Genomic DNA, 27,761 nt, shown 5'->3' on the forward strand with positions numbered 1-27,761 from the left:
AAAAAAGAAACAGAAAAAAGCCATGGTGTACAGATTTTGGAATTGGCAGGGGTGTGCTGGTGACTTAATGTTGCCAATTTCTTAAATTATTTGTTTTCTTTCCTAGGAGGCTGCTGGAATCTTCTCTTATTTCGCTATCCCGTTATGACGGGGCAGGATCTCGGGAGCATCCGATCTATCCTGATCCAGCTAGGTAAGGACAGAATTGTCTCCTATGAAGTGGAACTTAAGGGCACATGTCTTCTGCTTGTTTTCTGCCCAGGATGGTTCTTTCTACACTATCACACATTTAAAAGAAAAGGGTATATTTAGACAGAATGAAATAATATTTTTCTCTGTTGCCCCTTATTCCTATGATGATTTGCAAAAATTTTGTGTGTTGTCCCTTCCTGCCATTTTCTAATTCTTCTACAGAAATTATATTTTCCCTGACTTTCTTTTCATATGGGTATGTGGACTAATGTGCATAAAAGTGTGAGTTCACATTCATTCGTTGTTGCCCTTTTCTCTTTCTTCTCTCATTTTGTCACCTACACTGTCAAGAATTAGATAAGTTCCTCTGAACAGAGATTTCTCTCTGTTGTTATGTAAATTATGTTGCCATGACATTAAAAATAATAATTTGGACTTGTGTGTAAGCAGCCTCCTTGTGTAGTAAAGACTCTTAATATGTATACATGCTTGTGAATCTCATTGCCTGGGATGTGTATCATCTCCTTTGGGTAAATCGAATGATAGAGGACAAACATTTTCGATATTGAATAGTGACACACACCCCTTACATTTGTTCAGAGATGTAGAGGCTAATACTTTGGTCAGAAGCATAGAATATAATTTGACGCAAAAAGCCATCTTGCATCTGCTGCATTATTAATGGGAAGGGAATGAATGAGGACGCAGTGATAAGGAAGGGTGTTGATGACGACTTATTTGGATTTGAATAAGTCATGAAAATTCAGAATGGAGCATGAGGGATTTGCAGAAAGCATCTCTTTTTGAAAACTAAATAAATGAACAAGGTAATGGGAGGAAGTGTTAATATAGGAGAGTCTTTAGGTGCTATAATTAAGGTGCCACCAATGACAAGTTCTTTGAAAAACACAAATCCACAAAGAATAAAGAGCTTAGGAAAAAAACCTGTTTGAATGTTGGAATATTAAAAAAAAGCAGCACCACACTATTTACTAGGTGTACGGCAGGGAAGGAAAGGAAGAGACATGGCTAAGTGAAAAAAAAACCCCTAATGTTGCCAGAGGTAATAAGAGCAATGAAATGGGCTTTATACAAATGAATCTATAAGGGGGAAAACCCTCCTGCAAAAGTAGGCTGATCAATACAAAGGAAAGATGAAACCTGTTGGGTGTAAAGTAGTTGATATAAACTGCTGTTTAAATCTTTTTTCAAAAGAATTGAAGGCAAGGATGCCTTTTTTGTGGAGAAAATGAGGATTTTAAAAATGTAGCTACTGATGGAATCCAGTGCCATAATGTTGAAAAATGAATCACAGCTGCATAAATGACTACCACAGTGATAAAAGTATTTGCAAATAAAATTGTTGGCAGTTATTTTTGAATTGCCTTTGGGATTAAAGGCAATACTGCTGAAGAGTACTGTCTTCCTGACCTACAGACAGGAGATCTTAAAATTTGTCATCCTAAACAACCTTTCACAACTAAACATAAAATTACATGGGAAATGGCCTTTTGGAATGTTCATATTTGGCCCTTCATCATGCTCTTGGTCCTTCATTAACTTTATGTGTTGAAGCATTGCAGTGCAGCAAAAACCATATGATGTTTGTGTCTTCTTATAATTACCATCAGTTGATTCCACCAGCTGCCTCTAAGATGCCAACATATGCCTGTACAACCCGTTAGAGAGACCATTTTGAATAACCACTTGATTCCTTTGCCTTAACTGTCCATACTTGAGTAGTTCTGTCATCTGCCTTTTTATAGCTTTCAAAAATGTTTTTGTATTACTTGTTTAGCATAACCTCTATCTCTCAGATCTTGACTTGGCAGAACTTCCTTAAAATTCTGAACAATTTCTTCCCTGAGCTTGAGGAATTGTCCTTAAAGCAAGTAACTGAGAACTTTCCATATCTGAACAAAGAGTTAGGGCCATTTATTTACTTATTTTTCAAATAAGTATGTAAAATTAAAAAAATGTTAAAAAAAGTATTATTTTTTTAAATTTCATTCGATTTTTATCCCACCCTCTCCACAAGCAGGCTCAGGGCAGGTTCCATCATAAATTCACAGTACAACAAATCGACAGTTAAAATATATCTAAAAATCTATCTCAAACAGCTCTAATGGGTCATCCAAGACCCATATTTGTGTGTGTACACATATTCTTCCTCTTTCTCTCTGAAAAAAACCAAGTAACTATAGTGTCAGTTTCAAAGGCTCAGGTTCATAAGAATGATTTTGCATAATACCTAAAAGAGGATGAAGTTTGTACAAATGGACCATACCCTGGGAAGGTATTCCATAGTTGGGCTACAATGACAGAAAACGATGTTTTTCTGACAGACATTTGAATGCAGGGGGACCTTAAAAAAGGACATCCAAGACAAATTGTTGACAGGCAGTGTGAGGCTCCTCCCTCATGACCAATGTTCCCTCTAAGCTGTGGAGTCTTGTGAGCAAAACTTCCACTTTGTGAGCTACTGGCACTAAAGTTGTGAGCGAGCAATTTGGCTACTGCATAGATTCATTTGCTCTGGAGCCATCCTTCCTGAGCTAAGACAAAAATGTGTGAGCCATAGGCTAAAAAATCGTGAGCTAGCTCACACTAACTCAGCTTAGAGGGAACGCTGCTCATGACCCTTATCTGCTGGCCCTCCACCATCGACTCTCTCCTTCCTTGGAAGGCCTCCTCAAACGTCAGACTGGGTTAAGGATGGGGGTTTAGGTTCATCCTGGTCCTCCTTTGGCCAGACTGGACTGCTTCTGAAAAGGGGAGCTTCCCACAACCCATTTTCTCCCTGACCTTCCTGGGAGTCTCCCATTTATAGGTCTGTCCCAGGCCCCCCCCCCATCACGTTGAATCCAGCCCTTACAAAGGGTGGGGCTCTGTTCCCCTCCCCCATCTTACTAGTCCAGGCCTGTCCTCTCTGGCCATCTCCCACTCTGGGCCTTACCAGCCTGGCATCTGCCACTGAGGGCACCACTGCAGCCTCGATGTTCTCCAGCCCCCAGGAATGGGATTGGGGTGGTCCTTGACTGGTGCCGGACTCCTGTTACTAGCACCAGCCAGTGATGTTACTCACCCTCTGGCTCTGAAGCAGGGCCCTTGGCTGTCGCTGGGAAGGCTCCACTTTACTCTTGCCCTCCACAAGCAGCTTTGGCTTGGGTGCTGGCCTGCTGTCCCTCAATGTCTTCCACATGGCGAGGAGCCAGTGAGTCTTGCTCCCTTCCTTTTCTGCTCCCATCATCCTAGATATTTTTGGCTCAGGGGAAGCGGTGGAGCCCAGGGCTTGTGCCAACTCTGGGACTGGCAGGTTCATGTGAAAGAAGTCAGACATGTAAATATCTTGGGCTCTGGCCATTTATGGCTTTAAATGTCAGTATCAGCATTTTGAATTCTGTCTAGAAACATACTGGAACTCAGTGAAGAATTTTGAGGACCCAAGGAGTATGCTCACCATGGCAAAATTCCTTTTAACAACCTGGCAGCCTGTTCCAGATAAGCTGAAGTTTCTGAAGATTTTTCAGAAGTAGCTCCTTGTGTATGTCTTTACTGTAGTCTAGCCTAGGCCTTACTCAAGAATCAATTTCTGTGGCAAGATCAACCTTTTGCAGAAACAACCCAATTAACCAAAGTTAATTGAAGATGTTCTGAGCTACACGCACCATTATGTGTCATAAACACTGCAGAATCTCACAGTGCACTCAAAATACAAACCTGAAATATGAGGGGGCTCCCATCCCACTTTGGACATTGACTCCATCTTGCAAAATGTTTGGGGTGTGTGAGGATGTTTTCCCAAAGAAGCACAACCCAGGAAAAATGTAATGCTCCTACTTTAGTTCTCGTCGCCTACAGGAACTAGGATCACTGGAGCTTTAGTTGTCCCCAGCAGACTTCAGGTTGCAATTACAACCTGACACCTAGAATTGTTAAGTCATGATATAGGGGTCCAAAAAGAATCCTGTGGAACTCTGCAGAGCTGTGGTCGCTCCACACTACTCTAGCACTGACCTGCTGGATAGGTGCAGAACCACTGAAGCATAGTGACTGCTGAAGGATACCGTGTTCAGTGGTAGTGGAAGATGCTGGGAGGGGAATGGCATACCTCCTTCTCTCCCAACACAGGTCTTTTACCAGGATGGTGAAAGTAGTTTCAGTTCAAAAACCAGCCTGGAAGCCTGATTCATCCAAGAAAACCTGAGTATAATGTCTGCTGATCTAAGTATCTAAATATGGACCTGCACCAGTTAGAGGGGATATGGATCTTTTTTTAACAGTGAAGGGGATGCATGAGAGATGTGCAGAACCCTTCACCTGCCTGTTGCTTAGCTTCCTACAGCCATCTCCCCTCCTCCCCCATTCTTTCCTGATAGACAGACATACATTTATTTATTGTATGTAGCCAAAGGCCATCACAAAAGGGGATTAAGAATATTGTGGTCAAACATAATTACAAGAATGGTTTTTAAAATTGTTAGAAGTAAAATGCAGTTGTTTACAAATATCAATATACCGTAAAATTATAAACCTTGAAAATATATCCGGTTAATCATCAGATTCATCTACTGAAGCAGCGATCTTGGCCCTAATTTTCCTTGCAGCCAAGGCAAAAAGTGAGACTCAAATGGATCAATATCAGATAATAAAAAGACCAATTTATCCAAGTCAGAGGCAAAGTTTTGTCCCTTTAACAGATTGTGAAGAAATTTAGTTCTGACTTCTGTATACATAGGGCAAAATAGCAGATAATGAAATATGTCCTCTGGAACTGAAGGACCACATATACAGGCACATATTTGGCTTCTACGGCATTTAGGCACTTGCTTGGGAACATACTGCAGATTGTGCTGGGTAGGCTCCCTGCATGACCCAATGGGATGTGCCCTTAAGGGGCTCTAGAAGGCAGGGCACAGGACAGCCAACTTCAGAGCTGGCTATGCCTCTAGGAAGATGGTAATGGCTAGGAATAGCAGTTTCTACTGCCTCCAGCCCTAACACCAGTCCTCTGCCCTTGGTTACACCAACAGGTGGGTTAGGTAAAGTTCTGACAGCAGTTGAGCTATCGATCGCACTCATTGTCCCTAGCCTATGCTGCTCCAAGACCTCAGGATCCTGTAATCAATACAGTGGTGGCCTGATTCCTCCCCGCATGGTGTGTGTTGTCCCCCCCCTCCCGCGCTGGTCCTCACTCTAGGCACAAATGGTTGGGGGAAAATGTTTGGAGAGAAGGACTGCTTGGTTGTGGTGGGGGTGTCATCGGTTAACTGAATCTTCAGGGAATCATATTCTCTACATGTACTACAGTGGTTGTTTTATATACAGTGGTTGTTTTATATATAAAACCCATGGATTTGGTTGTGGGAGGGCGTTAGAGCATGCCTATGAAAGGCAGTCTTGTCCTATAAGGACCAGACAAGACGACAAGTGAGGAACCGTTTGAAGTTTCTGCTGTGGTCTAAATAGCTTTTTTATTTACTTTGAAAGGCAGACCTTTACTTTGCTTGGGGGGGGGGAGTTATGTTTATGTTTCTTGGCCAATAATAAATTAACTCACTTAGTGCTTTATATCAACCCCTTCTGGTCCTCCCAAGAAGTAATAGGAAGGATTCAGTGCTGTTTACCTGCATCCATGTACTGCCACTGTTGTATCAATCTATGGGTTTTTATATTGCAGATATGGAAACCCTTATGAGTTGTTTGTTTTACTTTGTTTACAAAATGGCAGAGGGGAGAACCATGTATGAGCTCCTTAGGAGGAGGACGGTCTAAAACCATAACAAATGTTATCCTATATAAATAACTTACTATTCTTGAGGGATAACCTGCTTCAGATTGTGAAGATATCTTCTGTGTAATGCCGTCAGACCCAAAAAGCCTGCTCAAATGGATGCACAAAGGATTAGATTAATTGAAATTCAAAATTCTCATAAATGCTAGCCACTTGAGGTTATGTGGAAGAGCCAGCCAGAGTGTGCATGCTGTGACGGGGGCAAGGGGGCGCTTGGTCAGCCAGTCTGTGCTGTGCAAATCTGGCTTCTGTTCAGATAGAGAAAAAGCATTCTCCCAAAGCTGATTCCGTTGGGGGGGGGGAGCTTTATATGTGCTGCAACTATGATGAGTGTGCTTCCACAGCAAGTTTTCTGTAGAATTTATGCCTATTCGCTCCCTTAGGGAATCATTACTAGTGATGTACCTTACCTTGATCACACAGTATGCTAGTGGTTAGAAAAATCAACTTTATACTTGTAAAATGAGCGTGTTTGAACTGGAGTTGGAGGCAACAAATATGAAATCCCAGGGGGGATTTGTTGAAAATTGCTTGCAGAAAAGTGCAATTAATCTACGCTCTGAAGAGCTACATACGTCTCCCCCCCCCCTATTGAATTTATGAGGTGGAGAGGAAAGGAAATACCTTTCTACTATACAAGGGCCAGAAAAAAAATCCAGGTGGCTGAATGAATGGTTTAGTTAGCTGGGAAGAAGCTGAAAGAGAAAATACGCATGGAGGGGTTGGAGACATTATTGCAATTGCGCCAGCTACAAATGAACAGCTGGTTGACTAACAGGGCAGCCAAAGGAGAAGAGCTACTGTACTGTAGTGGCTGAGAGTGAGCCAGGAAGTTGTCTCTTCAAATGTTACTTCTTGCCTGAACTCACTGGGTGGCCTTAGATGACCCACTATCACTCAGCTTCTGCCTCTTTCCCATCTATGATGGTAAAAAACTTACTGAGAATATATGGAAAACGCTTTTTTTAAAATAAAAAGTAGTATTTCGTATAAAAGGGTTCAGTTGGCTAAAAGCTTTGGCTGGACCCAGTGTAATATGAACAGAGCTCAGTGAGAGGAATGGAACTTTCCTCTCCCCTGTTGCAGCCCACTGTGACCCTCAGTGCTGTCCCAGAGCTCGGAATCACTGCTAGGTGTGAATGTGGGGGTCTGCAGTATCAGGGACGAATTTGGCAAACATGCCTGTCCTCTCCTAGCAAGTGAAAGTGTCCTGCACCAGGCAAACAAGGTTTGAAAACTAATCATTCAGGTCATCTCAGTTCTAGTTCTAAAAATTACATGTTTGGAATGGTACTAAAAAAGGTTACTACCCAAAACTAGTAACGTTTAAGTGCATATTTGTAGATCATGACAAAGCAGTTGTTAAAGAAAACCTCAGATGGAATTTAGGGAAAGTCTCTCTCTTCCAGCTACAGAATTGAACAGTAAAGCTGCAAACCTAAACTGGGATAGACCTACTGTATGTGGCAAGGCTTGCTTGCAAGCTAATGACACTCTCCCTTACTTCCTCAGGTTATCTCCTGCTGCTTATTATGCCCAGAGAATGATCCAGTATCTTTCGCGCAGAGATAGTATTCGCCAGCGCTCCATGAGGTATCAGCAAAATCGGCTCCGTTCTTCCTCATCTTCTGCTTCCACTTCTGAGGCTTCAGGACCATCGGTAGAAGGAAATGATCTGGAATTCGAAGACTTTGAGTAAGTACCTGTCATCTTCTATCAAGTTGTTTGACCAGTGATTCCCTCCCCCCTTCTGTTTACAGAAATACTCTGGGCTTTCTGTGAGAGACTATGCTTAGGCTGGACTTAGGTTGAACGATTGAATTTCCTCCCCTCCCCTCCCTACTACAGCCTAGAATGCTGCTCCAGGGGGACAGTGCATGCCCTACAATGGCATAAAGGGAGGCGTCTGCAACAGCTCCCCCTCTCCCATCCCATCCCATTCACTGGTTCTGAGACTTAATTTGTAAAAATATGGAATTTAAAATGTTAATCAGTGAATGGAGGACACGGTGTATTTGCTGCTGCGTGCTGCCTTTGGTGACTTCTCAAGCTGTTTCCATTTGGATGACAATTTTAGTAATCAGAACAGCTGCTTAAACTCAGCCCCTGGTCAGTTATGCAAACCAGGTTAGTATCGCTCAGGAGGAAGAGAGAGATCATCATGTGCTAAGAGAGAGTCCAATCCTCTGTACAATTCCGGTATATATTAGAGTCCCTTTATAGCCAGAGCTTGTGTCAGTTCTCCTGTCAAAGATCTGATAACCCTGTTAGTATTTTAATCATCATTTCTGGAACACAGTAAAGTGCTAAGGTCTTTTGGGAACTGTTGATGTTTAGTGCCACAACAATCCTGTCAATAATGTTGTATAGTTAAGGAGCCGAAATGGTGAGATAGTGGCTTATTCAAGACGAAATAATGTAGAGGAAGGATTTCATAGAAATATACAGTGGGAAGGGACCTCCGGGGTCATCTAGTCCAATCCTCTGTACAATGTAGGAAATGCACAACTACGTCCCATCACACCCCCAGTGACCCCTGCTCCATGACCAGAAGATGGCAAAAAAAAACCCTCCAGGATCCCTGGCCAAACTGGCCCGGAGAAAATTACTTCCTGACCCCAAAATGACGATCACCATTTCACTGGGCATGTTAGAAAGGGCCACGAGAGCCAAGCACTGGCTCATGCCTTCCTGCCCTCCCTCTCATGATCTGCCTAAGTTCATAGAATCCGCATGGCCGTCAGATGGCCATCTAGCCTCTGTTTAAAAACCTCCAAAGAAGGAGAATGAATGAATTTTATTGTTACGGCGCTTAGCCAGCAATTCCAAAGAAGGAGGTTTGCACATACTACTGCCCAGACAAGTCTCCCCCATCCTATAATTTATGCATTTGATTTTTCCTACCTAAATGCAGATCTTTACATTTATCCCCGCTGAAATTCTTTTTATTTGTTCTAGCCCAGTTTTCCAGTCTGTCAAGATATAGCCCTGACCGGGACAGCCCAGGCTGGCCCGATCTCAACAGATCTTGGAAGCTAAGCAGGGTCAGCCCTTGCTAGTATTTGGATGGGAGAACTCCAAGGGATACCAGGGTGGCTATGCAGAGAAAGGCAATGGCAAACTACCTCTGAATGTCTCTTGCCTTGAAAATCTCACCAGGGGTTGCCATAAGTCAGCTGCAGGCCTGTAGCTATGGTGGGGCATTTGGGGACGGGGCACCAACTTACTTCAAAGGCCCCATGACTTTGCTGCCACCTCTCCTTGCTTTCCCCCACGGCTGCAGGAAAGGCGTCTGCACCACCCTCCTGGGCGAGTGCCTGGCTGGGGGCTCTCCAAGCCAGCGAGCACAGTGGCATGCTCCTCCACCACCTTCCTCACCCAGCCCCTCTAAAAGGGAGAGGTGGTGGGTGGGTGGCTGGGCACTCTCCAAGCTGGCTGGGGGCTCTCTGAGCCAGCAAGTGCAGCGGCACACTACTCCACCGCGTTCCCTTACCGCCATTCTGCTTCCTGACTCCAGGGAAAAGGAGGAGTAGTAGTAAGGAGGAGGAGGAGTAGCGGTGCAGCCATCCCCACATGAGATCCAGCCAGGGCCAGTTTGGGGCTGGAAGGGCATGTGAAAGAGCAGCAGTGCTGGGGGCAGAAGAGGGAGTCCCTTGCCTGTCGCAGCAGAGCAGGGAATCTGGACAGCGGGGACGGGGGAGCCCTACAGCCCTGCAAAGGGTTACAACTAAGCACACAGTGGGTTACTAGCAGCGCAAAATTTCCTCCTTGGAGCCCCGCCCCAACAATGCTCTGGCCACTGCAAAAGGGCCTCATTGCTGGGAATAGTTTCTGCCTGTTTGCAAGAGAGGGGTGGTTTTCAGGGCAAAGCTGCATTCGTGCGCTGCCCAGTGGTGGGAAGGAATTGCAGCCCTTTGAGGAGGGGCGCATTCCATGCTCTGCTGGCCACTTGTCCTGCCGGACTCATGGGTGGCTGGCTCCCTTCCACTTTCTTGTCTGCGCTGTCCCAGTGAGGAGGCTCATGGCTTGGCTGAGGTGCCCCCCGACAAAATAAATCCTGACTGCGGGCCTGGTCAGCTGTGACTTGATGGCATTTTCCACCACCACTTGTAGGTATGATACTTGAACCAGTTGATCTGCAAGTAGTATTTTTGAGTGATTGGTCAGCATTTGTGACCATTTTGTGCTGAAACCATTTTTACATGGTACTGGGTTCCCTACCATATTTTGTTACTAGGGAGTGCTGGTGTATGTTTGCCTTTCCAGGCTTCCTATTTTTAAATATTTTAAATATTTATTTCTTATTTTGGAGCATCCTAAATGTATTGGGTCAAATGATCATTTGCATTGTTTTTGTTGCCTCTGTTCCATCTGTCTGTCTTTCTACTGTGTTTTTTCCCCACCGTTCCTCCAAGCAGCTCAGGTTGGCACACATGAGACTCTCTGCTGTCATTTGATCCTTACAATAGCCCTTGGAAGTAAATCAGGCAGAGAGAGAGAGAGAAAGAGAGAAAAAAAAAAGTTGGCCCAGGACCACCGTGTGGCTTTGTAACTCGACTAGGGTTCTGAACATGGATTTTCTCCAATCTCAGCTGGACACTTTTACCAGTACACTGCAATGACTGTCTAACTTATGTTCAGTTCTGGTTGGCAACTACAGGGAAGCTTACCCAAAAGAAGACCAATTTGTCAACACACAAAACAGAAACCTTTATTGGCATAACATAAGTAAACCAGGCAAGAAACCTTTATTGGCATATAAGTAAACCAGGCAAGGAAAAGTTTAAGGGGTAGTACAAGAACAACATCAACCAATATTCCCGATATTCCAAAATACAAGACAATCCTAACATGATTTACAAGAATTACAGAGTATTACTCTTGACTTCCATACATAGGTCAAAAATTCAGCGACAGATAGTGTTATTGCTGGGCTTTTGTCTGCTAGAAAAATATTTAAATCTCTGTCCAGAAAATCTCTCTGCGAAGGGAGAAAAGGGCGAATCAAGATATTGCGCATAACGGAGTATTTGGGACAGCGGAGAAGGATATGGGTAATAGAGTCAGGTTCCCCAAGATTACAGTTACAAAGTCTATCCCTGTACGGAACACCCCTGTATCTACCTGAGACCACTACTGAAGGGAAAAGGTTGAACCTTGCAAGCATAAAAACCCTCCTAAAAACTGGGGTTATCAGTTTAGCGATATACGGTAGCATGGAGGTATGCAAGGGAAGGAGGGGTAATGAATAGGGAGACCAATTTGTCTATGTGGCCCTGGGTCTTGATCAAACATGAGAACTTCTTGACCAGGCTGGATTTGCCTTATAGTGCCATACACACCCATCAGTTGGAACTAGGAAGACAGTGTTTCACCACAGTCTGCACCAATTCCATTTTGCAGTCATCTTTCAGGTTGAAATAAACACTTGAATTTTAGGTGATTCTCCTTCTGCAGTGGGCAGTTTGAACTTGGCTCCTCCTAGAACAGTAGGAAATAACCTTCTGGAAAGGAATTTATAGTGGAGGCAGAACTCCTGTTCCATGGAGCTGTCATTTCATGCTCCAGCAATTAAGTACTCGGAAGCACAGGGGAGTGAGTGCATCTTCCCCTTTCATTGTGGCTTTGTTTGTGTAAAATGTAAATGAGAGGAGAGATGTGGAAGAGTCAGCTGCCTAATAGCTTTCCCTGAGCTGCACTGCAGGCTGGAGAAGTAGGAGTGAGGCAGCCTGCTGGGGCCCATTGTGACCGGGAAAGCTCAGCAAGAGCAACCCTCCGTTATTTCCATTACTGCCTCCTATTCATCCCCTAGGGAAGGGGGTTCAGCTGTTAAAAAGGAATGGTACGTTCTTCATTCATAGGGCCAGGCAAATACCTGTGGAGAAATGTGTTCCCCTGTAGATAATTATTCACACAGCGAAGGGGTCCATTCAAGAAATCGATTCAGTCAGCCATACCAAGTCTGCCTTTTATTCCACGCTGAGTGAGGAGAGGAGTGTGTTTCTGTCCTATGCACTAGCTGTGCTTTTTTGGTAACAAATGTTCCATTGTGATCTCTGCCACTCTGTGCGTTCAAGATATCATCTTCCTCTGACAGAGAAGCCAGTTCAGGGGACTCTTTGAAGTACAGCTTTTTAGTTTCTCTAGCCAACGTCTCACAATGAAATCTTTTGTTGTGGAATTTCATGTCCTTGTTCCCCCTCCCACAGAAAGAACTTCAACAAAATTCCCCCTCTTCATTAAGAATAGATTCCAGGGTGGAAAGGTAATGAAGCTTTCATTTCTACCTTTTCCATGGTGGAAAGGGTGGAACAATTTCCCTTTTCCACTTGTCACTGCTGTTTTCCCCAAAGACCACTTACTTCTAATATCCTTGGGCTGTGCGGTTCATAGCTGGTTGTGGTAATTTGGAGAACTGTCAATTCCTGACAGTCCTTAGATTCATAGTTCTGCTGATAAAGACTAATTTGTTGTTCTGTGAATTTCTGTAGTGGTTAGTGTTACATTAGGATCTGGGAGACCCAGGTTTGAATCCCCATTCCACCATGGAAATTCTCACATGGTTGGGGTGAAGATAAAATTGAGAAAAGAACGATCTTGTAAGTCATTTTGGATTCCCATTGGGGAGAAAAGCAAGATATAAATATGTAAATTACATATAAAATTTCAAAATGTTTGTTACATTTTAATCTCCTTTCTCTGAAAAACTTAGAATACTGGTTTTAGTCTCAGAACTACCCAGTGAGATGAGTTTGATATTTATTTGCCAGAAGTCACAGAGTGATCTTATTTCTGGATGGAGAGTGAATTTAGTTTTTCCTCATCCAAATCTAACACATCAGCTCCTACTTGCTGTAAAGAGAAAATAGGAGACATACACTTTACTGGATATAAATTCTTTTTGGGAAGGAGACTAATAATTTCTGCTTAATATTCAGATTATTATTTTATCTAGGTTGTTACTTTCTGCTACAACCAGCTAGCCAAGTGGGTTTTCATGGGATACTCTTAAAATTCTCCAGTACATTTTTGGAATTATGAATGATTCAGGTCTGCATATTTATAATCCATTATCTTGCCTTGCTTTTAAGTATTGTGCAACCATCACATTAGAATTGTGCCTGCAGTAAGTAGTTTTCTTAAGCATAAAAAGGTTAGAATTCCAGAGGAAATATTTCTGCATATAAATATGGCAGTGTCCTGAATTCCTGCCATCTGTCTTTCAGCTTTCAGCAAGTGATGGAGAGAATACAGGTATGATTGTGTTTGACACACACTGAATGCAGATATTTGGAACAGTGTGTTGCTCTGCTGTCTGCAAACCCTATCTGAAATCCTTCATCTCTGTTTCATAAAGGCATTCAAGATGAGGCTTGTGACAGGTGTCTTCCTCCATTCAGGAATAGGTTGCTGAAAATAATGTAGATCGGGTTTCCGGTTTCGGCGACTCTAATGGCGGGTGTGCTCCTTCGGAGCTCCAATAGGAGCAGCCCGTGACGCGGTGGATGGGAGGGGTACCGGACGATTCCGGACACCCCCCCCGGAGTCCTTGGAGGGGACTCCCAGCCTGGGGTGCAGGAGGTGCCTCTCCCGAGGCCACGGCCAAGGGATCAAGGCTCCTCTTTGCCCCAATAGGTCCCACCACTGTGGCACCTTCATGGTGCCAAGAGGCGTACACCGGACGAGCGACAAGTGATCTAGCGAAAATATAAAGTTTTCCCTACCTCCGCAGCTGATACGGAATGAAGCGTGAGTGAAATTTCTTTTTAACTGGTTATGCGGCCAAGCGTCCATCCGAAGCCACGATTGGTAATGACGGAGGGGGAGGGAGTCTGCTCACCCCCCCAACTTTAAACAAACTGTTTAAGCGATAGGGGGCTAGGAATTACAGCAATTTTGGATTGAATCAAGTAAAGCATAGATTCCACTAAAGCGACTGCATAAATAAACTTTCGGTGACTTTTAAAAACTTTCCCCGAACTGTAAACAATGACGAGTCGGGCAGAAAAGATGGCGATGAGACTGACGCACTCTCGTGGAACTACAAGATCAGCTCTTCAGGCTGTCAAACCAGAAGTAAATACTGACTTTCCCAATATGTTGGCTACAGCATTGTGCCCTCTGTTGGATCAGATGACTAACCTCAATAATAACTTTGAAGCACTCCAAAAACAGCTGAAAGAAACTAATTGAAAAACAGAGGAGACAGCAAAATCAGTGGAAAAGGTTGAAGCCAAGACAAAAGCAATTAAGCAAAGGCTGGAGGTAGAGGAGAAAGAGAGGACCTCTGACAAAGACCAGCTTTTAAGACTACAAATGGAAAAATCAGCTTTTGTTCTGAGACTTCAAGGTGTTCCTGAACAGAAGGGTGAGAATCTGAAGGAAACTTTAAGTGAAGCGTTGGCCCCAATGACAGGTTTAACTGCGGATGTATTACAAAGCGATATGGATATGATCTATTGGACATATCCAGAATTCATCAAGAAAAAAACCTCACCTGGGGAGATAATGGTGAGATTCTCAAAAAGATCTACAAGAGACGTGGTGCTCAAGGCCACAAATGGGACAACCCTAAAAATCAAAGTTGAAGAAATCAAAGTCTTAAAAGACATACCATTCGAAATAAGAAAGAAGAGGAAGCAGTAGAAAAACTTAACTAGCTTTTTGCAGAAAAATTCCACACCATACAGAGGGATTTTTCAACTACAAAGATAAAAAAGAAAAGATAGACTCTGTCTTAAAAGCGAAGATGTTTCTGGGACTGCAACAAAGACCAGCGAGTGATAAGAAAACAACAGAAGAACATGACATGGAAGAAGAAAGCAGCACATATGGGACGGAAGGTTTGGAATCTACGGTGAGCAGTAATCCAGAGGACGACTCCGAATCAGAAAAAGGGGCTGCGGCCCCAAAAGTCCTGAAAGTCTAATGGAAATTCGATAAAAAGAAAAATAGAGGAAAGAAATTGAAATAACAGAATTTTATAAGATTGAAAGTTTAAATGTTTAAGCTGTACTTACCTGATTTTAATATACAAATACCAGTTTGTAATAGAAGCTGTAAGAAATAGCTATATTCCATTAACCTTATTATAGAGGGAACTTTAATTAAGCTAATGACTAATAATTTCCTATAATCCTTGTGTAGCTTATGAAACAATTTGGTGTATGAGAACATATTTAGTATCCATGCCTCGTTTCAATTTGTATGCATGCCTTCCTTCACCGGGGGTGTACTGGAAAAGGCCATGGCTCTTCCTGCAGGTATGTCCCTTCCCACTGCCATGCCCCCCTCACCCTGATGGAGGGTCACGGAACCCAGTGGAGAGAAATGAGGCACCATTGCTGGACGCACCTCACACAAGCCAGCAGGACAAAGGTGGGCGCAGCCATGATTCTCTCTCCAAACACACCACACCTCAGCCGGCTCATGGTGAAGCCAGGCACCGCTGTGCCTGAGCTCCTTGCCAGCTTGGGCAAGGTGAGGCTGGTGAGGAGGAGTATGGGTGATGCCGTGCCCCTCCTCACTGGCAGCACCACATCTCTGCTGTCAGGGCAAAGCCAGGTGCTGCTGGGCCCATGTTCTTCCTCACTAGCTGTACCATGCTTGGGCCAATACAGGCTGAAGCCAGGCAGCTCTGTGCCTGTGCTCCTTCTCACTGGCCTACATGTGATGGGGTAGGCAAGGAGGAGTGTGGGTGCTTTTGTGCCCTTCTTTGCTTGCCTAGGCACAGTGGTGATGGCTAGGAGGAGTATGGGTACCACTGGTATAGGCTGAAGTTGAGTGCCACTGTGCCTTGATAGCCTGGCCAAGAAGGAGCATACCCACAGTGGCACTCATACTCCTCCTTGCTGGCCTCACTGTGGGGGTGGGCAGAGCTTAGGTAAACAGCCCATTAGAATTTCCTTTTGTAAATAAATGGCCATTCCTCCCCTGTCCCCTTTCTATTCTAACAACCAAGGTATGCTTATCCTATTAGTAAAGATCAGCATTGTAGCTATCACAATGGGTGGCATCCTGTTTGCAGTTCGAAGGAAGATATACCCAAAATGGAAGCTTTGACTCTCAAAAGTTTATACCCAGAAAATCTTGTTGGTCCCTGAGATGCTACTGGACTCAAATCCAAAATCGACATGACTACTTTCTGTGGAAATCCCTAACTTATACAAGCTGTGGTTTTCTAAAGTCATAGTTCTGAATAAGAGCCTTAGAATGCAATTCTGTTTATGAATTTTTAGAACAGACTTCATTGCCCCCATTATACCTTCAGAACCTTAAGATTCCATTGATCAGCTTTTAACCAAATTAGTTTTTTCAGTCACCAAAAGCTGTCTGATCATCAGCTTTCTGTAGGTTTTTCTTGAGTGTTTTAACAAAATTATAATAACAGGTTTCAGGGGTTTTTTTGCTGTCAAGTCACAGCTGATTTATGGTGACCCCATGGGGTTTTCAAGGCAAGACATTCAGTGGTAGTTTGCTGTTGTCTGCCTCTGCATAGCGACCCAAGTATTCCTTGGAGGTCTCCCATCCAAATATTAACCAGGGCCCACCCTGCTTAGATTCCAAGATCTGACAAGATCAGGCTAGCCTGGGCTATTCAGGTCTTTACTCAAATAAAATGACAATAAGCCACACTAAAAATTTCACATGGCATGGCTCAGGTCTCTCTCTCTCTCTCTCTCTCTCTCTCTCTCTCTCTCTCTCTCTCTCTCTCTCTCACACACACACACACACACACACACACACACACACACACACACACACTCTTCTTTCAGTGTCTCAGTAACAGACCAGGATAGGGCTGAGCAGCTGGTATCTTTTATCCCTGGCTAGAACACACTCCTCCTGCAGCAGCCGATCAAACTTGAGACTTAACACGGCAGAATGCAGTTATTGCTTTCTGTTGTCACAGAACAAAGTTTGAGTCCACTGGCCCCTTTAAGACCAACAAAGCTTAATTCTGGGTGCAAGCTTTCATGTGCATGCACACTGGACTCAAACTTTGTTCTATTGCTTCAGACCAACACAACTAAATACTCACCTGAATCTGTTTGTTGCCATGTTTGTGAAGCTTTAATTATTAGGGGAGCTCTGTAATACTCTTAAGATAGCAGGTCTAAATGTTGTCTTCTGTGTTCTGTGACTTGAAAGAAATGCTGTAAACTTGATATATCCATCATTAGTTCTTTTCTGTAAAATGCTGTAATGTCTTAAATCATTGCAATCTTCCCTTGGTAGTCAGAAGCTTGGATTTATTGTTCAAATGATGTTGTATTACTCTTGAGGATGCTGAATAGGAATTCCTTGAACCTATATCTGTCTAAAGGACGACTTAACTCCACTAGCGCATCAGAAGGACCTGGCTGTGTTTTCCCTAGCTTCAGAAACAAAGTGCAGAGCCATCCTGGTCTTACTTGATCTTTAAAGTTATGTGCCTAGTTAACATCTTGTCAATATAAATTCAGCTCCTGAGATGTAGAACCTTTTTCAGCAAGTGAGGTCAGAATAAGTTTCTCTGTTAATATCCTTTCCTGTGTCCATCAGTGGGCCTGGACATTCCAAACTACTAAATGTAGTCCCTTGCCATCACATGCTCCAGCAGGTCTACTGGAAAGATATTCTTTGCATGAAGAGCCTTAGTGACATTTTAATCTGCACAGATGCTGCCTTCATATGGTGGCTGTTAACACTTCTGCTAATTTCAGTGTGTGGTTGTCAAGCGTTCTGCCTTTCCCTTTAAAGCCTCCAATTGCCATGGTATCTGGTGACCCAATGCAGCCATTGAACGTGATAGTTCATTGTTGCTTTTAGTAATTATTTATCATTGCGACAGGTAGGATCAGAAAAGACTTATTTGGTTCCTGGGTCACAGCACAGATGTGTGACTTCATCCTTTTAAATTGGCATTCGTAGCAATTAATCTTCCACATTTAACAAGGCTTTGCTGCAGTGCATAGCACTTGACCGGGTGATGAATCCTCTTGTATTTGGTGCTTGTCAGGGATACTTGATCTTGTGAAGTGCTTTTCTGTGTTATAGAAATCCCCCCCCCTTTTCTAAATGGCCTCTGAGAAGTAATCAAGGCTATGTTTTTTGACTGTTGAAGGAGCCATTAATAATCTGCTCCTTGCAGCCCTGCTGGCTTAAAACTTTAGCTGATAAATTGGGAATGGATTGTCTGGGGTTCCCCTGGAGTAGCTGAAGAGGAGATCACACTTAATGGTGGAGGAAGGCAGCTTAAAAACTTGGTGGGTATAGCAGTCTCAATCTGGTTGCCATTTATAGGCCCTGTTCATACGAGACGTTTTGGGCCGGGAGAGGGACGGATTGGGGCCGCAGCAAACGGGCCGATCCCACAGCAACATCTGGGAATCGTGGTGCGCCCGTTCCCAGCCCGTTCCCAATCCTCCCCTCCCGGCCAAAACCCGCAGCAAAAAAGGCCACATCACTGCCGGCCGTGGGATCGCGGGCGCGTCTTTTTGCCGGTGCATCCCCGCCCCCCGGCTGTACTGCGCATGCTTGAGCATGCACAGTTCGGCAGCCTCCCCCTCCCACTCGTCTCTTCCTCCCCGGCATCTGATCGTGCCGGGGAGCAACGGCGCCGCAGCTGAGGGGATCGTGGGATCCCGCCGCGGCATCTCTTTTTTGGTGCGGCTTTTAAAAGCCGCACTTCGAGCAGTTTGAAGGGGAAATCTGTTCTGCTTGCATTTCTTTGGCTTCGACAGAGGTATTCTTTGTACTGCTCTAATGCTTTATTCTCTTTGGTTTTGTTTTTCTAGCCCATCTCTTGGGACATTGTTTTTACAGTCTAATGCATAGCCCTGTCAGGAAAATGCTTTTGTATACTCTGAATGTTCTGTAATTCAGCACATTTTCATGGTTCTTACCTTCTGATAAGACTCATGGTGATGAAACCTATGTTTGTGTATTTTTTTCCACTTAATATTTTTCCCTTTTCAGATAATAGTTCAAGAAAAGAACTCTACCCTTCTTGCATTTTGCTTCCCCTAACCTTTCCTTACTCTGAGTGATCACCAATTAATTTTGTGGTGGTTTGACTGTGTGTGTCAATGCAGGACAGGTAGTAATTAGCTAGTGGTATGTCATAGTTTACACTAACACTCCTTTTGTTCAAAGGGGGGGGATTTGATATTTAAGATGGTTAAATAGAATGTTGGCTACTCCATTTCAACCGAATTGATTTGCATGCTGGGCAGTAGCACCAATGATCTGCCTAAATATGTTCCAGGAAAGAATGTTAAAAAATCCCAGCTATAGCAAATTTATATGGCTGAATTCTATTTATTTGCAGTATTCATATGCCTGCCCTTCTCCAGAGAATTTAAGAACCATCAATGATCATGGAACTGATCTTTGCTGCCTTGCCCTTGGATCCAGTGCCTCTCCCCATTCTCCATTCATGTGCGGAGGGGGGGATTTCTGTTCAATTCTCCAGCTGAGCCCCCCCCCCTCAGTAACACATTCCACACTGTTTTTGAAGGCCTTTCCATTCTGAAGAGCAGCTTTTCTGGGTGGTGTTCAGGGGCTCTATGGCAGAGGATGAATAAATCCTTCCTATGAGGTCTTTTCCATTCACAGGTCAGGCTCCAGGCCATAGATTGCTCCTGGTTTTTTTTACTTGAATCCACAAAGGAGATCATGCATGCAGTTATGCAAACGTGTGGATACTTAATGAGTATTTACTACATTTTCTTAACATACTATCTTACCCTGTTTTTGTGTCACTATTGATGATAGTAACCTGGACCCAGGATAAAACTCAACAGCAAGTTGGTATCTCAGACGTTATTTCAGTTATCATTATGTTAAGTTACAAGGAGCTGCCACTGAAAAAGCAATTAAATACTAAACAAGTTAACTTTGTACAATAGACTATGCCAAATTGTTCCAAGTATTCTGTATATGAGATATCGTAAGTATATTCCCTTTTCTTTTTATATAGATGTTTTCTAGTAATAGGCACACATATTCCCTTTTCTTTTTATATAGATGTTTTATAGTAATAGGCACACATATGTGTTTTAACATTTATGAGAACCTGGTCACACGGCAAAGTTGCTGTGGAAGAGGCACGGGAGTCCCGCGGATTTTCCGGGCGCGATCACACCCCAACATCTGGGAAGCGCAGTGCTCCCGTGGCGAACCTGTGGCTCCCCGCCAAAGGTGCAGATTAAAATACTAGTACTTACAAGGTACTAGTTTCCGGAAACCACGGGCCAAGGGCAGGCGTCTTATCGTGTTTCCGGTGGACTTATGTGGCATCCGGTGCCCATCTCCGCAGGTTGCGCAACAGCGCCCAACAGCGCATGCGCACAAAGAGCGATTGCTAGTGCGATCACGCGGTGCAGCTTCTGTGCCACGCTGCAGGATACCCGTCTGGTCGGCATCTCCCCCCTAACCATGGGACCTCAACCGGGACGTGTGCTCGGGCAGTCGCACGTTAGTTTCCTCTGGGGCAATTAGCCATGCCCCCCCCCCCCCCCCCGCGATATCCGGCCTCTGTGACCAGGGCCTGAACTAGGCTTTTGATAAAGCTTTTACTGTGGAGGCATTGAAAGCAATTGGCATCCTGTCAGAGCTCTTGTAGTAACCAGTAAGTTTGTTATTGTAGCTGTGAGCAGTGAGAGGGATCAGCATCACAGTGCTCTGTCAGCCCCATCAAAAAAGAAATGTAACTCCCCCCCACACCACTATTTGGAAATGTTGCTCCGCAATTAAGCCCCTCTCATATTCCCTTGCTTAAGACATCCCCCATGCACACTGCCAGAGTTCCTCAGCAATTTGACTTTTGATATAACCTATACCTGCCAATTTGCTATCCTTTCTGCCACTCCACTGGTTCTCACCAGTTGTTTCATTAATGATGACCCCCCCACTTCATTGTGAGCTCTAAGTAACTGAGCTCAGTTCCTTTGTTGCATACTTTCTGCACAGAATGTCACTTTCTCTTCCATTTCATTCCTCCCTGCTTAGGAGTCAGTGGCACTGACCTGGAGCTCTTCATTTGTTAGGCTGGGATCAACAGCTTTTCATCAACTTGTTCCCTTTCTGTTTGGAGTCCTCAGGAATCTGTTTTTCACGCTTTACTTGGAAAAAACCTGACCATGATCCTTCGGCTTGTTTTGTTTAATTTGAACCCTGCGGTTTACGTCTGAGAAATTCTGGTGCCTTGGGACGTTTTGACAGAAAAACTACCCAACGTTCTTACCCTTTAACTTGTTTTACATGCTGTTGGGGAAATCCCAAAGAGGTTATAATACAATAATTTCTATTAAAAGTCATTTTGTTGCTAAATTAGTTGCATATGCAACCCTAAGTGTGTAATTTCTTAATTTCAGTATGTTTGACTGGAAAATCAAAAACTACAGTCCTAGGCATATTTTACATTGGAGTGACTTCTACTGAACTTGATTGGCATAAATATCAGACTGTAAATCTTAATATAGTGTTTTAAAATCTGAGGTGTGTTTTGAAAACTAGGTGAACATCACTGAAACTAATTTTGAACCCAGCAGTGTTATTTTGTCTTTACACTGTAGTCATATAACATCTGCTATCTTCACCCTTTTTTGGCACAGTTTACATGCTACTTAAGGCATACAGAAAAGACCACCCACTCATCTCAAGCAATCCGATTTTGGGGGGTTTTGTTTTAGTTTTAGTTGACTTCTAGGGAGTGAAATAACCTTGAGCTGGCAGTTCCAACGTCTTTGATTCCTTTGTGTTGTTTATTTTTATTTTAAACATTTTTTGCCACCTTTCCACCAGATCATTCCATAAAAACAAAAATAAACAATACCAACATTGGTGTGTGTGTGTGTGTGGGATAATGGTTAGAGAATTAATAATGTTAGACATAGGTGCAAGAATTTTTGTACGAGAGAAGCCCTGGTATAGCGACAAGGATGTATAAATTGTTTTCCTGGATTGAGTTCCATCAAGAGCAGTATTCCAGCAGGGTTGGTCAGAGACCTCTAGGCAGTAACACATAGTCACTGGTGAGCAGCTTGCAGCGTTAGTGCAGTGCTTTTTGCTCTGAGGCTGCAAGGACAGTTGCCTGTACCCTTGTTGAAATCCTGATTAATTCCCAGTTTCATTTGAGTAGGGAGATGTAGGGAGAGAGATCTCATAGATGCAGAGGCATGAGAAACTGACAGCAAGGAACTTCCAGAGAGGTTCTAGAGAGCTGATCGAGCTGTTTTCCCCTCTGACCTATCAATCCAGCTGGTTCATAATGTTCTTCTTCCCATGGCCTTTAGCTTGTCCTTGAATCTGCATTGCAGTGTGGAAACTGTTCTTATGAGCATTTTTATGCTGCTTTCCCTAAAATGTGAATTAACTAGCTTATAGACCAAATAATATCCATACAAGAAAATGCCACAAAGCAAATAAAAGTCTAAATAAATCTGAGTGTATGTGGGTGGGGGGGATGTGAACCAGTTCTTTTGCCATCATTTACAATTTAGATATTATTACAGTGTCAGATACTTCAGCCTAATCTTGAAGAGGTAGTTTCACAAAATCAGGATGATTGTGCCTTGTATGTGCACATGCCTACACAACAGCAGGTTGCTATATTTTATACAAGCTGAAGCTTCAGAACCACTCTTCTAGAGTAATGCCATATTAAGTGCATCACAGTAGTCAAACCTGAATGTTAAAAAAACAACACAGGTAATGGCCACAACATTCCCATCCTGGCCGTCCTTGTAGTTGAGACTGGTGAATGATGGAGCTGTTAGAACACTCTGCTCTCCATGGCTACCACCTATGAAACTAGAATTATGTTTGGATTAATAAATACTGGGTTATAGTTGGCAGATACTATAAAATGGACCTCCTGGAGAGTGGGGCTTTCAATCCACTATCACTTCCATCTTCTCAGGATTCAGGTTCAGTCTGTTCTCCTTTACCTGAGCATGGCTGCCTAACACTGGTTTGGAGAAAAGACTACAGTGCCCAGATGAATTCTAAAGGAAAGTTAGACCATGTTGATGAACAGTTTCTAGACATAGACTCTCAGGGGCTTCTTATAGACTCACTGCAGATACAACTGCTTGATTGCCACATCATACATAACCTGTAGCACCCCTAGGAAGGAAGTGCCTACCTACCAAGCACAAAGCTTTGTCTCCTGTTCCTGCTTAGTTCTTTAGGTTGTCTCAGTTGGATGACATAAAGATAAAAACTACTGAGATCCAGGTGGACCAACTGGGAGGTGTTTTGTCTGTGGCTTCTAGGCAAAGCATCCAATAGACCTGTCAAAGTCTTCTGAATCCCAAAGTGAGGTTGCAAATTGGGTCAATTTGGATCCAGAACAGGATTCTCTGCAATTACAAACTTTAGCACTGTGTCCAGAAATGCCAGATTAAATGCTGAGTAGTTACTGGAGATATTGTCTCATCAACTGCCTACTAAAACAAACTTGACCTTCTTACAGGGCACATTTGTATCCAGCTAGGGCCCCAGTTGGGGGGGGGGGCGAGGCAGCATGGTATAGCTTGATCTTGTCAGATCTCAAGGCTAGTACTTAGAAGGGTGACCACCAAAGAAGACTCTGCAGAGTCTCTCCGCTTCTGCTTCTCACTTGTCCTGAAAGCCCTTTGCTGGGGTGGCCGTAAGTTGTTTGTAACTTGACAGCACTTGCTTACAAGCATAGACCCCAGCCGATTCATAATGAGGGAAATCCAGTATTGAGGAATGATACAGTCTTGCCCTGATTCATCTTCTCTTGTGTGTGTCAAGTCACATCTGACTTACGATGACCCCATAGGGTTTTTAGGGCAAGTGATTACACAGAAGTGGTTTGCCGTTACCTTGCTCTACAGAGTCTTCCTTGGTGGTCTCCCATCTCCCATTCTGAGATCCATTCCACATCCCTCATCTTCTCTTCTTACCTGATGCAAAATATTTCTGAGGAGGGACTAAAATAGACATTCTAGAACCTGGCACTTCAAATTTTATCAGAATTCAGTTTTTTATTTTTGATTGCCTCATTTTTTTCATTAATGGTGTTTCTGCACTTAGTACAGATCTGGCCTGTTCAAGTGCTGGAATGTAAAATTAGAGTAACTGAATAATGGGTCTCTAATTTTCACATTTACTTTTAAATGTTTTTATTATAAATCTTGTCGCTTCTTTTTCCTCTAAACTTTTAAAGAGGTCTTTAAGAGGGCATTTGAGCTTTTGTTGACAAAATCAGGTTCTCATAGTGTCAAAGAAATATTAAATCTCTGGTTGGAGTATGTCTTAGGCACTGAAGAGACAAAAGGAAATACTACACTTTAATTTTGAAAATAACACAATGTTTTAAAAAATTGATTGGGCTTCTGGCATGGGCTTTTTATTATGTTTTAGCATGCACAACACAGCTGTGAAGCCTGGTTATTCTTGATAGTTTTGTGTGTATGTGTGCATATCTGTTTTAAACTCTATCACAGCTTTAGCTAATTGAATTTCCCCCCTAAGTTTAAAGGTTCTTCTACTCCCAAACCCTTTGGAGACCAGGAGCAGTAAAGAGTCAAAGTGACTGGAAGAGAGTTGTATCAATTTGATGGCACATGTGTTTTCCTTGCAGGAGGTCTTACATGTCGTTGTACTATTGATCTGCATCATAATAGGCTGGAGGGAGGTTTTAGAGTAGAAAACACAGATTGGGATTGGGGTCGGGTGAGAGCAGGAAATCTTTGCATTCACCGTGACCCTTCTGCAAATGGAGTAATTCTTGGCTACTTGCAGAATAGTGCTGGACAAAATAGCCTTTTATAGAATTAGCAATAATTAAGATCATTAGCAATAATTAAGATCATTAGCAGGAACTGCCCAATCTGTGGTTCAGTTAGCTTGATTTCAGAATGTACCAACATCCTTCTAAATTTAAGTGGTGTCTTTGTTCAGAAAAAAGGTTTTAAAACAGTCATTTCCATTAATGAGCCCGCTTGCAGGGAGGGCGGGGTAAAAATGTCTAAATAAATAAATAAAAAATAATGCTTTATTTATAAATAACTGGTGTTCTCTTGTTTCCAAGATTCAGTTTTCCTTAGGTCTCCATTATGAAGTTTTTCTGTATAATGTAAAGAAAAGGTAAACCTGGAGGTGATCTGTCTGATCTGGTTTCTAAAGGATGACTGTCCCTGCATCTTTTTAAAATCTCAGCTGAACCTTCTGGCAGTCACTTTGCCACAGCAGTCATCTCTACCAGACCTATGAATGGGGTGAATATCAAAAGACCTGAGTGTCACCTTGCAAGATGGAATTAAAAATAATGTGTTTTGTTTCCTAAAGGGACAATGGAGACAGATCAAGGCACCGAGCCCCTCGGAATGCTCGCATGTCTGCACCATCCCTTGGACGTTTTGTCCCCAGGTAAGACCTGTGTATTCAGCAAGGGCATGGCAACTGTGTAGTCCATTGCCCAGATCCTTGGTGGCCTGGCAGTATTTCTTACAAATTTGTTCTCCATTCTAGGCGTTTCTTGCTGCCAGAGTACTTGCCTTATGCTGGGATTTTTCATGAACGTGGACAGCCTGGTTTGGCCACTCACTCCTCTGTTAACAGGGTCTTGGCAGGTAAGACTCTCCTGCTCCCTCTTTTTCAATATATCATCGAGGCTAGGATTGGCATGTAAAGCGGTGGCTGTAATGTATAGATTGAGGTTGGATATCACAGTGACTAATTTGTCCATCTGTTGATATTTGTGGTTGTCTCTAATAGTGCACATTCTGTAACTCGAGTGAATGTACGTAAAAGAAGAATTAGGGTATGGAGATGGACAGACTAGTTTTTTTAAAAAAAATCTACCAGACCCCAAGTATGCTCCCTCCTTGTTAAAAATTAACATTCTGACAAACTAATGATCAGTTTGCTACAGGTCCCTCTGATTCAATTATAGGGTGTCTTGCTCATGTTGAAGCTTGCAAAATGGCTCAAGAACAGTACAGATTCAATTATGATCATAATGGGTGCATATTAAAATTATGGCTGCATCTGCTTATAGTGCACAGGCGACTGAAGAGTGTTATGTGTGTGGATGGAAAGAAGGCAGATAAAATGGAACTTTGGTTGCCTGGAGTTGAAGGTTTGTGATAACAGAATTTGTTTGTGGTGTTTGAATTGGTATTTGTTCAGTACCAAATGCAAGAGTGATGTAGGAATGTTTGTCTGTGTCACACTGTACCGGCATGCCTTTAGATTTTAAACAGTACTGAGTAAGTGGGATACGCATGTTCTGAGTAAGCTGGGTATTTTGGAAAGCTGCTACTATTGTTGCACCTGGATAGAAAAATGTGGCTTCTTCCTGTTAGTAGCAGAAGATTATAGCCAGAAATATGAATTCTGTAAATATACTCATCTTGTAAGGTATGGGCACAGAACTTTCGTGTTACTATTTCTAGCCCTAATGGTTATAGAGACTTTACAAGATTGTTGCCTGTAGAAGCAGTGTCCTTTTTATTGGTCAGTAGATCACGGATGGTTTTGTAATTAATCTATCTGGGATTCCAACTTTCATCAATCCTATTTCTAGAATGTAACTCTGTCCATGACTAGAGAGAATATTTTTGTCATATCTAGTAAATCTCCTTCCTGAGGACAAGCAAAGGGACATCCCAATCATACTCTCTCTGGATTAGGGATCCTGGATAGAACTGGAGCCTGTCTGTGGTGGTGTGGTTGTTCTTCCTCTCACTGAAGTACTTGTTCAGAGTCTTTCACTGTTCTAGCCTGAGGTTAGGAAGCCCCTTTCCTTGGTCAGGTCATGGTTAACATCTGGCTTCCTGTAGGCCAAGGAAGGGGAGCTTCCACTTTTGGAATGTCCATTTGTTCATGCCAGTAAGATCCCCTTCCTTTGCATTTTTGTTGCAGAACTTCCAGAAGTTGCTAGGCATTCTCTGCTTGCTGAACGTGAAGCCTGCCTGTTGCTTTCAGCCAAGACACATCCTTCCCCTGTGCTGATTGTCTGTGTGGGATTCTGTTGTAGGCATATATGGAAATAGCTCACTGGTAGATAATTATTTGCTGCCAGGCAACACTGCAGAATTCTTCTCCAGCTCTTCTTTGCTGGAGACATCTGCTTTTACTTTGCCTTATGCAGAATTCAGCTGCTTTCTACTTTAGAGAGTGGCATTCAGTTTCTTTCTAGCTTCCAGTGGTTCTCTCACTTCATTTCTCTCATGTAATCATCAGTGGTATGTTTATGGTCATTCAGAATGACAGGAGGCGAGTAAATCTTTAGCACCACAGACTGCAACTTTACCAATCAAAGTATTCTCTTGCTATGATAAAAAGGTCCCCAAACAATAATGCCATGTGTTGAAAAAAAGCCTTGGTTTCAGGATCCCTATCAGATAAGGAGCTTCTGTAAACCCATATAATTCGCACTGAGCTAAATGTTCATATTAATAATTTTTCTGGGCCAGGGCAGCACCATTTTATGTTCATTTAATACCATTTTTTTAAGCTTTTTATAATTTTTTGTCATAGTCCCCCTATGTCTTGTGAAGCCCCTTGATTGCATCCATAGTCCTCCACTGAACAGGACTAATATCATAGCTATTTGTGGGTTACATATTCAAAGTAAAATCACACTTTGATCATCCATATGTGATGAAATACACCTTAAAGATGAATGGACTATTCTTATTTTAATGTGTGCGGCTCTGAAGGTGAGCAGTTGTCATGTTGATGATGCCATATTATGCACCTCTTAAAACCCAGAAGCCCTATCATGGACAAAATTACTTCCTGGTAGGGAATT

The 27,761-nt window shown here is 43.1% G+C and overlaps 1 protein-coding gene across 1 annotated transcript in view; it reads left to right on the forward strand.

The window, feature by feature from the left end:
* The window catches only part of AMBRA1 (autophagy/beclin-1 regulator 1), a 160,579-nt gene that overhangs the window by 71,581 nt on the left and 61,237 nt on the right, over positions 1-27,761 (forward strand). Inside the window, exons 10-13 of the mRNA XM_015407332.1 lie at positions 107-193; positions 7,499-7,681; positions 25,292-25,372; positions 25,475-25,575. Of these exons, the coding sequence (XP_015262818.1) occupies positions 107-193; positions 7,499-7,681; positions 25,292-25,372; positions 25,475-25,575 (452 nt within the window). The remainder of the gene's footprint in view (positions 1-106; positions 194-7,498; positions 7,682-25,291; positions 25,373-25,474; positions 25,576-27,761) is intronic.

Source organism: Gekko japonicus, unplaced genomic scaffold (genome assembly GCF_001447785.1).
Source record: "Gekko japonicus isolate JY-2015 unplaced genomic scaffold, Gekko_japonicus_V1.1 scaffold84, whole genome shotgun sequence".
Classification (NCBI taxonomy): Eukaryota; Metazoa; Chordata; class Lepidosauria; order Squamata; family Gekkonidae; genus Gekko; species Gekko japonicus.